This window comes from Camelus bactrianus, chromosome 25, assembly GCF_048773025.1.
Source record: "Camelus bactrianus isolate YW-2024 breed Bactrian camel chromosome 25, ASM4877302v1, whole genome shotgun sequence".
Classification (NCBI taxonomy): domain Eukaryota; kingdom Metazoa; phylum Chordata; class Mammalia; order Artiodactyla; family Camelidae; genus Camelus; species Camelus bactrianus.
The window spans coordinates 8,271,856-8,284,203 of NC_133563.1; the positions used below are offsets into that span (position 1 = coordinate 8,271,856).

The window sequence follows — 12,348 nt, forward strand, 5'->3', positions numbered from 1 at the left end:
GTATGTGACACAGTCTTCACTCTTTAACTGAAAACTTACAGAAACCCAACAATGCATACAGCAGACAGTAAGTGTGAGGGAATTTAGAGGTTTCACTAAGAAGACGGCTTGAGCTGGGCTTCGGAAAACATGTAGAATTTGGATTAAGAGTCGGAGTCGGCAGTGTGGGATAAACAAAGATACGCATATGGGACAAATGGGTCTTACCCAAGGACTCTTGAGGAGACCAGCCTAGGTAGTGTGGGCTTTGAGCTGGGAAGTCATAAGAATAAGAAGTGTCACTCCCACCTGCCCTCAGAGCTCTCTTATGTGGACAGGCTCCCAACAAATACCTGCCCAATACATACCGGTTTTCTGAACCTGTCATTCACGGTCTCTCAAGAATGCCTCTCTACCCTCCCGTTCACCAGTGTGCCTGAGAAACGGTCACTCAGCATCCACTTGAATACTCCAAATGATGAGAGTCTCATTCTCTCCCATGGCAGCCCTTTCCATTGTCCGTTACTTCCAGCTATTCATGAAGTTCTTTCCTAATTTTGAGCCAAAATCTGTCCCCATTCAGCCAGTGTTCACCATTCCTCAGAACTTGTGAGGCATACCCAGGAGGCACACAACTTGTTACCTCTCCTCTGTACTAGGGCCCTCCAAAAACAGGGGAAGATTTAGCGTATTTCCCCTTAGTTTCTTTCCCTCTAGGATAGTGGTTTTCAAATTTGAGCATTGATCAGAATCCCCTGGAGGACTTGTTAAAACTGATTGCTGAGTCCCACCCTCAGCATTCCAGACTCAGTAGGTCTTGGGTTTAGCATGACAAGGTGTATTTCTAACAAGTTCTCAGGTGCTTTGTCTACCACGGCTCTGGTTTACAGCTTCCCAATTCATTCAGCTCTTTGGCATGTGGTTGCTAGAACGTTTACCAGTAAATCAGTGGAATGGCAGGGTCCTTCCTGGCCCACTGTCATAACCCATTAAATTTTAGTGCACTTACAATAATATTCCCAGGCGCAAGTAATGCTAGTTGGACTTTTTTGTGTTTCTATATTAATGCCTCATCTTGCCACCAATATTATCTGTTTTCAAGAAATGGTATTAAATTTCAGGGATAAATTAATATATACAGTGTACCTGAGCAGATAACTATTACGACAGTATACCGTAAGTCAAAAAAGTTAGTTGTGAAAAATCCATTTTTTTTAAATTCTCACAAAATTTTACGTACTTTTTTTTTCTGGTCACAAAAGATTTCTCAGCCCTAGTACTTATTACCTATATGACCTTAGGCAAATGCCTTAACATTTCTATACTTCATATTCCTTTTATAAAAGAAATTACCCAATAAATATTAGTTCACAAAGTTATTTTTATATTAATTATTACAAAATATATCTGGAAACACAGAAAAGTCTTATGAAGAAAGTAAAAATCACCCATAAATCTACCACTCAAAAAATATATTCTGTTATTACTTTAGTGTATTTTTTCTGCTCTTTTTTTCGGTGCTGATAATTTTTTAGCCAACGTGAGATCAGATTGTAATTACATTTTTCAACTCATTTTTTCATTTGACAGTATATAATGCTTATTTTCTCAGATTATCTAGAATTCTCGAGTTATCCCTTTAATGGTTGCATAATGATTTATCATATGGCATATCAAATCATATCTAGACATTTCCTTGTTGTTGGACTTTTAGTTAATTTTCAATTGGTCACTATAATAAATCCTTAAATAACTATCTTTGTATATTAATATATGACCAAATTTCTGAGTCTGTCCTTAAAATAATTGCTATAAAATTTAATTACCTGAGCAAAAGAGTATGAATGTTTTTGTGGTGCTTGATGCACATTCCCAAACTAAAAACATGTACTTTATTCCTTAGACAAAATTCTTTGTTTTGTCTTACCAGAGTCTTGTTGGGCTATACTAAGCTTTTAAATAGCTCAATGTATATTTGTCCTTAAACTTCTGCTGATTTCCTGAATTTTTCAAACCATTAGCATTTTGTAAAATCTTAAATGTTTATAAGAAGTGTTCAAATCAGAACCGAGGAAAAATTTCCATACATTGGAAGTTGAAGGAATCCTTGTAATCACTCTCGCTGTTAATGTCATCACTGTAGATTTTAACGCATCTGGTGCCAAATTACATTTCAAGACTTTTCCAAATGTTATTTGTACTGTTAAATGGTCATAATCCTTTTCTGTGGGGAATGCCTCTCACACCTTTCTCTGCTTCTACCTTGCTTATAATAAATACTCTTAAAAAAAAAAAGTCGAATCTAGCCAGGCAGGAAAGGACTATATGGAGAGCAATAACAGAGGCATAATCCTCACTCCCAGAGCATTTACCTCTTTGAAGGGAAGTGTCTTCTTCTCCTACAGGAACTGGGAAAGTCCATTTTACGTTCCCACAATCATGGGAGGCAGATATGCACGTAACTTATATTTTGAGTTTTAGCACTTCTTATCATCAGATGAAATTGAGCTCTGCATTAGGACCATTTTTAAAACTGAGCAGAGCAGGGAAAAGTGGAACAAAGAAACAGCAATTCACTTAACCTAGAAGGAAGCAAATGGAAAATGGTTCATCAGGAACTCGGGTAATACGAGGTTCAGCAGAGCACCCCTGCCAACCTCAAACCAACTGTTCATGTGTCAGTGTTGTGAAAATGCTTCCTAGACGGTGTTTTTCAGCCTCTCATCTCTCTCTCTCTTTCCCCCTCTCTGTCTCTGTCTCTCTTTCTTTCTCTCTCTCTCCCTCTCTCTCCCTCTCTCTCTCTCACACACACACACAGGTAAAAATATATTATTTCTTTTTAAATTGGATTTTTTTTTAATGCTCAGGGTAGATTAACTAACATTCAGATTAGCTGTAGTGAAGCTACATCAGAGACCCAGGATTTCTGCAATTGGCCTGGTTAGGAAGGAAGATGAGGAACCAAGCTTCCAGAAGAGGTTCGTGGATTCCTGCCTCCCTTACGACTTGGCTTCTCTCCTTCTGCCGACTTGGGCCTGGAAATTTGCAATAAACCGCAGCTGCCTAACTACCAATCCCCATTCGGGGAGCTGAGTGTGTGCAGCTCCCTGATGTACCTTAACCACGTCAATATGCCACTGGACAACAGAGAACTGGCTAAGGCTTGTTTGAACACTGGCATTTGGTTATCTGTACATCTCTCATTTCCCCAGTTGAGTGAAAACTGACCACTGTAAAGTTTCTCAGGAACTCTGTAAATTACACAACTACTTAGGTACACGTATTTGTGTCCATGTTTTCCATCCCTTCATTGAGGAAAGCTTTGCCCCTCTAAAAACTTAAATGTACATATGAATGTATGCATATATATAGATACATATTTGTATCTTTATACATGCACTTTTAATCATGGTTCAGATATCATTTTCCAGTGCATCTGGTACTCTGGAGTTATTCTTTAATATCACTATTCTTCTTGGCACTGATCTAATAAGAGTTCTGAAACCTGCTAAGTAAAATCATATGTGGAAATCTTCAATACACATCTTTGTGGCTTTGGGGAAAGAGGAGAATAAGTGTGAAACCTGGAAATGTGTATTAAAGAGAAAGCCGACATTAAAAAAAAATTAAGAAGCTGTCTTCAACTGATGAATTAGTCTTGAAATTCTAACCATAATTTTCAAAATAACGGCATTGTAAGTGTTGCCACTCTGAAGAAAAGCAGACATGGCTCTCACTGAACCCTATGTGGGAGCAGCCATGAAGACCCCACTCCAAGGAGTCGCCATTTTGGATTTTCCTTCATCCAAGCAGCCTTCCCTCCCTGGCCACTTTTAACGGTTTTTCTTTTTATCAAATTTGAAAGCCTATTTAATAGGCTTTTTAGTTGAAAATGAAACTATAAAAACCGACCAAGAGGATCTTTGTCTTTAAACAAAGTGAGTCCCAGATGGTTGTGGAGATTCTGTGGTTTCTGTGAGAGACAGCCAAATTCTCTCCTAAATCACATGGGGCTCAAAGGTTCTGAGCAAAGGCAGTGAGCACACATTGCCAGGCCTGGGCACATCCAGAAGAAGAACCAAGTCACATACTGCCCCAACTTTCAACTGTTTACTCGAAGTTAGGCAGCACTGTGGCACCATAAGGCTTCTCATGGTGTCTAGCAGCCCCTAGTATTTGCTCAAGAAAATGTGGGACTCATAGTTCAATGGAATTCTGTGTTTGTTATTTTGAAAACATTGTTTTAAAAGATAATAATGGCCAGGGGACCTAGGGGAAATGTAACAGTTAAGCACAGCTTGGTTTTTACAGATGTGTTCCTTCTAAAGAAAAGTCAAAGGAATAGGTAGTTAGAAAATAAATGTTTAAGAAAGTACTAAACCTCACTATTCAAATAATGCTAGTCAACAACATGACCTTAGTTTTTGGTCTATTAATCTAGCAGACTTGTTTTGGGTGAGTAATAATTCATTCATAAATACTTAGTTACATTTATTTGTGTTAAATAATAGTTTTGTTTAAAATGATGGTTACAGAGTATTCCTAGCGACATGGGAAAATGTATCACTTAGGATGCTTTCAGCGTGAAGTTACAGAATAGGGTTCTTAATCTTCTTAGCAAGTTAATGAGGCAGATACTGTTATGTTCCTATTGTGTAAGTATTATCTCATGTAACCAGAAGGAAGAAGGCAGGTTCAGTGTCGTTTAGTTAATTAAGCAACTCAGTGCAGTGTCTGCTTCTCTGCTGTTCTCTTGAATTTGTCTTCCTGGTCTCAAGATGGTTGCATAAGCTTTGACTATCCTCTCATAACATCTTTCACGGCGGAGAAAAGGAGGGCTTTCTCTTCTCAAATTGTCACGCTTGTTATCAAGGAGTGAAATCTTTCCTAGAACATTTTTACCAGTTTTCCTTTTTTATGTTATTAACCAAAACAAAGTTCCATGCTCGCCTCTAAACTCATCATTGACAAAAAGGGAATATAATGAGCAGGACTGGCCTGAACCAGTTCTGGTGCAGCTCTGGGGGCCGGGGGAGGTGGCCACCTGCCCTGGTGCTATGCTGCTTTTTGAGACCTAAACCAAGTTGGGGATTTTAATAGCAAGGGGAAAGGGGAGACCAGCTGTGTGGAATGGAACCAGTGGTTTTGGCCACATTTACCTTATGATGGGCAGCCTTTATTCTCCTTTTTTTGTGTGTGGTTTCTATGTTTTATTAATTAGTAGAGATTAATTTTTTGAAATATGGAACATCATGGTGATTATCAACACAGACTCTGAGCCAATCTGTGTAATATCAGGCAAGTTATTCAGAATCTCTGTGCCGCTCCTTTTTCTTATTAAGATGAAGAGTCATTGTAGCACCTGTTTTATGTGGTTGCTGTGAGAATAAAAGATAATTTGTGAAAATGCTTTGTGTTAGGGTTCTCCAAAGAGACAGAACCAATAGGATGTGTGTGTGTGTGTGTGTGTGTGTGTGTACATATGAATGCACATAGAGAAGGAAAGGGACGGATGTATTATAAATTGGCTCACATAATTATGGAGGCTGCACAGTCCCACGGTCTGCCGTCTGCAGGTTGGAGAACCAGAAGAGCTGATGTGATGTGTAGTTTCGGTCCAAGAGCCAGCAGACCAGTTTACCAAGAAGGGCTGATGTTTCAGTCCACGTCCAAAGGCTGGGAAAGACCAGCTCAAGCAATCAGGCAGGTGAAGTTCCTTCCCACTCAGACTCTTTGTTCTTTCCGGTCTTTGATTGATGGCATGAAGCCCGCCCATGCTAGGGAGAGTCTACCAATTCAAATATTAATCTCACCTATAAACACCTTCCCAGACACACCCAGCATGGTGTTTAACCAGTTGCACACCCTGTAACCCATTCAAGTTAACCCATTAAAGTAACCATCATATCCTTAGACCAGTAAATATGCTATATTTGTATATTACTTATTACTATTTTATAACCTGGGAAAATATTACAAACAAGGAAATCCAGTATGTGAAAGTTCTGCCTTCATATAGGAGAATGATTTGCTTTCTAAAAAGCACTCACTACATAAGAATAAATTTTGCATTATCTTTTCAATTTCCACCAATTGAAGAGAGATTTTTTTTTAATACAGATATATTGTGTCCTTTTTTAATTTTTAGTTTTATTTTTTGGGGAGAGGGAGTTACTAGTTTTGTTTTGTTTTATTTTAACAGAGGTACTGGGGATTGAACCCAGGACCTTGTGCATGCTAGACACACACTCTACCACTGAGCTATGCCCTCCCCCTAAAAAGATATTTCTTAAGGCCTACTCTGAACTATACGCTTAGCTGGATGTAAATTTGAATAATCCATGGGTTTAATGGATAATTCTGTGTGTTTTATAAAGATAAATGATTCCACAGTATAGGAAAAACCTGAGTAAGATAAAATATAATTAGACTTCTGAGTTAAAAGTGGTTTGTATTATCTGTTTATGCAGAGATCTTGTATTGCATATGAGTACAATAAACCCTTGGGAATCAGCCTCGGGGGATGGACTGATCACAACTGTTATCTCAGCTATGAGAACTGAAGTCTTGTTCTCAGTCCCCATCCTTTGTGCCTGCTGCCTTGTTGGATACCACCGACCACCACTTCCTGTTGGTCTCTTCTCTCATGACTTCAGCAACACTGCTTTCTCCTGATTCACCTCCACAAAGAAGGAAATCCAGTATATGAAAGTTCTCTCTTCACATTACAGAAGGATTTGCTTTCTCAAAGCATTCACTGCATAAGAATAAATTTTGCATCATCCTTTCAATTTCTACCAGTGGAAGAGATATTTCTCCTGCTTTCTCTTCCTTTCACACTTCTTCTCTAGCCCTCACTCTGCTTCTCACCTTGGGTCTGCCCTGACAGTGTTGGTCAGTTGCTGGGTTTGAGCCTCCACCCTCTTTTCCAGATAAAGAGTCTGTGCAAAGCTTTGATTTCCGAGATCTTTTATCTCCAGCCCCACCTTCACTCTCAAGTACATGACCAGCATTTCTAGCTGGACATGGATCCTGCCTACCTGTCTGTGCTTTGAATACCTCAAACAACATAACCAAAGCAAAATCCTTTCCCTCCTTCCAAGCCTCTTTTTCTTCTTGAACTCTCTAAATAAGCTAATGGCTTCATTTTCTTTGCATTAAAATCAACATCATTTACTCTGAGCAGTTATATACAGGCATGCCATGTTTTATTGCACTTTGCTTTATTGCACTTTGCAGATACTGCATTTTTACACATTGAAAGTTTTTGGCAACCCTGCATCAAGCAAGTCTGTTGGAGCCATTTTTCCAACAGTGTTTGCTCACTTCAGGTCTCTGTGTTACATTTTGCTAATTCTCAAAATATTTCAAACATTTTCATTTCTTATATTTGTTATGGTGTCTGTGATCACTGATCTTTGATATTACTATTGCAAAAAGATTATAGTCCACTGAAGACTCAGATGATGGTTAGCATTTTTTAGCACAAAAAAATTTTAATTAAGGTATATACATTTTTTTAGACAATGCTTTGCACACCATCTATTATAGTATAGTGTAAATATAACTTTTATATGCTCTGGGAAACCAAAAAATTCATGTAACTCCCTTTATTGCAATATTTGCTTTATTGCAGTGACCTGGAACCAAACCCTCAATGTCTCCAAGGTTTGCCTGTATCTCCAGTTCATGGAATCTAGATAGATGAAGTCTCATTGATTGATTGATTGATTGTCTTTTCCAGATTATCATCTGTGGAAGACAGATCATCTGTAGTTACTTGTCTCAAAGTATAGAACTAAAAGTTGTTCAGCATTACATTGGTCAAGATGGACAAGCTGTGGTTCGAGAACATTTTGATTGCCTCACAGCCAAACAGAAACTGCCTTCATACATCCTAGAAAACAGTGAACTGACTGAGTTGTGTGTGAAGGCCAAAGGAGATGAAGACTGGTCGAGAGACGTGTGCCTGGAATCCAAGGACCCTGAGTATAGCATTGTCATTCAGGTATGAGAAGTAATACAATCTAAAATAGCGCAGGTTTAAAATGTAAAATTTCTCATTATGCTCTTTATTCAGTGCAGCATTTAATTTATTAAGAAGGGATCTCTACAGAAGAGGGGATGCCTGAAATAATAAAAAATCACTTTGAATATTACTGCTCAAACTTTTTCCTCCCTATCCCACAACAACACATTTATATTAGTTCCCATAGTTCTCATGGCCAAGACTCTACCCCTCCCAGATGGAGATGAGTTATATCTTGAAAAAGATTCTGATGCACCAGGGCTTTGAGGGGGTGGGAGGGCATAAAAGGTGTCCTCCCCATGTGAGAATCTTTGTGGTGATCTGCTACTTTTTTTAGCTCTCTCTCAGTCTCCACCATCATCACTTTCATTCCCATAAAGGACAAGTCCTGTCTTTCGTTCTCCCACTCATGCTTGTATCAGCCTCTCTGCATACGAATCCCTTCATCTTTCTGGAAGGAATTGGCCCCATTGACTCACTGCACATTCACTTGATGCCATAATGAAGTCTGCTTTTCCTTAGTTATTCTTTAATGGCTTTTTTCTGTAACTTTAAACTTTTTTCATCCTGCACGCTGATATCATATCTGTGCCTTATTTTGATTAATTAGTGAACCATGTAGTATTTAATAGGATTCTTTTCTATCTCATATGCAGGTGCCATCTTCAAACAGTTCCATTATTTATGTTTGGTGCACAGTTTTGACTTTAGAACCCAATTCTCAAGTGCAACAGCGAATGGTGAGTGCTTTCCAATCCTAAAATATGGTATATGACTCTGACCTTTCCTGTTCTGAAATAAATTAAGGTCAGAGTGACCCAGAGAAGAGATTTATTACAAGTTTGTTTCAGCATCAAACAGCTGGAATACTGCAACAAAGCAAATATGAAAGTTGTTCTGTCCTTTTATTTTTATAGATTGTGTTCAGCCCTCTTTTTATCATGAGGAGTCATCTTCCAGACCCCATTATCATACATTTGGAGAAAAGGAGTCTGGGATTGAGTGAAACACAAATTATTCCAGGAAAAGGACAGGAAAAACCACTGCAAAACATAGAACCTGACCTTGTACATCACCTGACATTTCAAGCAAGGTACTGGAAAAGTCCTTACGTTTTCCTAAAAGAGAGTCAGTCAAAAAATAACCTTGTCCTATTGAGGGGGAAAGGGAGGATGGAGTTTTTTTGTATGATTCCTTATCTTATAAGAAGATTATTGTAAAATTGCCCTGCCTAGTGTTCTCTTACTCTCATCTGTACATTAAGATAAAATTCAGCCCCTTTAGAAATAAATAAGAATGATCAGAAAATTTAATTGACACATAATTTCTGTAGTGGAATAAAAAAATGAACAGAGATCTCACCCCAGCACTGGGGAGGAAAGGCCATGGCCCAGATCATCCCAAAACTGTGTCATCACCCCTAAATCACCAAACATTGACTCAGTCTCACAAAAGGAAGCATTGGTTTGTAATGCATCTAATACTCATTCTTGTTTATTCTCTCCATTTCCTAGAGAAGAAGATGACCCTTCACATTGTGCTGTTCCCATTTCAACATCTCTCATTAAGCAAATAGCCACCAAGATACACCCTGGAGGCACACTTAATCAGATCCTTGATGAATTCTACGGGCCAGAAAAGTCCCTTCAACCTGTGTGGCCCTATAATAAAAAGGACGCTGACAGGTAATGTTCTCCAGTGCTGTTTTTCTACAAACATTTCCCAATCTTAAGAAATAAATGACCATTCACAAAAATGTTAGATACCATAAAAATGTTTTCAAAAAGATGTTTGCACGTATGTGTCAGATTCTGACCTTTTATCACCTGGTAGATACGTTTTGTAGACTGCTTCTTTCCTAACCTGGAGCGTAATTGCATGAAAAGTTCCTTTCTCCAGGATGCAAACGCAGCATAGCATTGCATGACTCTGGTGTGAAGTGTCATACTGGAGCGTCGTGTGTCTGGAATTCTTAAATACGTTTCATGAATCCTGAAGTCATCGCGTTTCATTGTGTCTCTTGGATGTGGTGTTTGGCACAGGAACGAACAGCTGAGTCAGTGGGACAGCCCGATGCGAGTGAGGCTGTCAGCCTGGAAGCCGTATGTGAGGACCTTGTTGATAGAGCTGCTCCCCTGGGCCCTGCTCATCAATCAGTCCACGTGGGACCTCTGGCTGTTTGAAGGAGAGAAGATTGTTCTGCAGGTTCCTGCTGGCAAAATTATTATCCCCCCTAATTTTCAGGTACTGTAACTTTTTTTTTTTAACTAATATGAATTCTTGTCTTTCAACAACCAGCTTTTATTCTGAGGTTACATTTATGTTCTTAACAGAATGAATCAGTTGTGGAAAACTGTCCGCCTAGATGCATGTGTAAGGGGTATGGAATGTTCTCTGATATTCAGAGATACTTCGTATGTTTTTTTTTTCTTCCCATCAGCAGTATTCATGCTTGAGTTATCATTAAATTTGATGACTTTACTAGTTACAGGCTTATTTCCATTGTGTACAGAATGTTTGACAAGTATTCTGGCCTACTCAGAATATGTTAAGAATACAGAGTCATATTCTGTGCTAACCCACCCCCTAGATATTTTTGTGATTTTTGCAGAAACTCTCTTAAGATTTGCAAGGTGGGTAAGAATTAAAGATTTCTGAACAACTGGTTTTGTCAAGGCCCTTTTTCCTTTGTAAGGGGACTTACCTGTCCGTAACCATGGAAGCCCCCCCCCCCCCGTTATCGATAATAGCAACATAGAATCATTGCTAACACAGAGGAAAAATCTCATTGTAAAACAGAATTTCACAGGAAGATTTTATATTCCATCACAGGAGAGCTTTCTTGATAAGGCTAGCCCAGTTCAAGAAGACACATAAATCTGTAAGAAAATAAGAGTACAAGGAATTCCTAAATAAAGTGTTTTCCTGATAGGGAACAATTTGAGAGTACTTTTTCTTGACCTCCAGTTTATAAACATCTTTATTCAATTGCATTTTTCCTTTTTTTTTTAATAATCACATGATGTTACCTTATGGAATTGGAATGTTGACCTACATGTACCTAATATTGCATATTATTCTCTTGTCAAATGAAATGAAACCTTCAGGTTTTAAGCCGTTGGTATTTACAAGGCAGAAGCAGTTTGGGTTGATGTTTTTCCCTCCTTCCATAAATATGAATTCCATTGTGAAGCAAAGAAAGCATTGGGAACTAAAATAAAATGTATGTTGCCATTATCAAAAAAAAAAAAAGGAAAGAAAACTGTAGAGGGATTGGTTGCCTAAGTAGATCAATTATATAACACACAAAAAAATTCCTACGAATTGAGGTAAAAATATCAAAGTTAAGAAAAATACTTTATAATTGAGGCATTATTTTTCCAGGAAGCTTTTCAAATTGGAATATACTGGGCAAATACAAACACTGTGCACAAGTCAGTAGCAATTAAACTGGTCCATAACCTGACGTCTCCCAAGTGGAAAGATGGAGGTAATGGTGAAGTTGTGTCATTGGACGAAGAAGGGTTTGTTGATGCTGAAATCAGACTTGGTGCTTTCCCAGGACATCAGAAGGTAGGATCAGAGTCTGTGGTTTGGGGGGAGTAGCGTGCCATCCCCTCAACCTGTTTAAAATGAGTCTACACTTTTCTTCTTTAACCCCTTTTTGGTATTACTTGTTCTAAACAATTTATAACAGTGAAACATGTGATTTCTTAGACCTCTCTGTTTTACAATGTCTTCTTTTTTCCTTTACCAGTGATAATAGCTGTGTCACATAATTTATCCAATAACCACTCTATTTCAGAACACTCAGCAGTCACTTGATTTATTGTATGTGGGGGAAAAATGAATCTACTCCAAAATATCCACAAATTGTACTTGGCCTCCTTGTTTTAGAGCAGGAAGCAGAGTTGCTAACATTCTGAGTATTGAGTGAAAAGACAAAGGCTCCTGCAGCAAAGGTTATTTTCCTGGAAAGGGCGTCCTGACCAAAATGAGGTGGATCCCATAGAACCAACATTATGAGAGAGAGTTGTATTCTTTTTTTTTATAATTAAAAAAATTTTTTATCTTTAGTTGAGGGGGAAGGTAATTAGGTTTAGTTAGTTATTTTAAATGGAGTTACTGGGGTTCGAACCCAGGACCTTGTGCGTGCTAATAAGCATGTGCTCTACCTCTGAGCTACACTCTTCCCCTCTGGGAGTTGTATTCTTGAACAAGGGACTGGTACCCATGTTTGTAAAGATACGAATACAAAAAACATACTTAATCAGTTATTTAAGTACAAATGGTATGTGCCTTTCAGCATAAATTTTTTCTCAAGTAGTATATGAAAACCA

General features: G+C 38.4%; 1 protein-coding gene across 6 annotated transcripts in view; it reads left to right on the plus strand.

The window, feature by feature from the left end:
* Positions 1 to 12,348, plus strand: part of VPS13B (vacuolar protein sorting 13 homolog B) — a 627,348-nt gene that overhangs the window by 569,385 nt on the left and 45,615 nt on the right. For all 6 annotated transcript variants that reach the window (XM_074352634.1, XM_074352630.1, XM_074352633.1 and 3 more), the window contains 6 exons: positions 7,724 to 7,987; positions 8,665 to 8,748; positions 8,926 to 9,101; positions 9,523 to 9,693; positions 10,051 to 10,252; positions 11,393 to 11,581. In XM_074352634.1, coding sequence (XP_074208735.1) covers positions 7,724 to 7,987; positions 8,665 to 8,748; positions 8,926 to 9,101; positions 9,523 to 9,693; positions 10,051 to 10,252; positions 11,393 to 11,581 — 1,086 coding nt within the window. The remainder of the gene's footprint in view (positions 1 to 7,723; positions 7,988 to 8,664; positions 8,749 to 8,925; positions 9,102 to 9,522; positions 9,694 to 10,050; positions 10,253 to 11,392; positions 11,582 to 12,348) is intronic.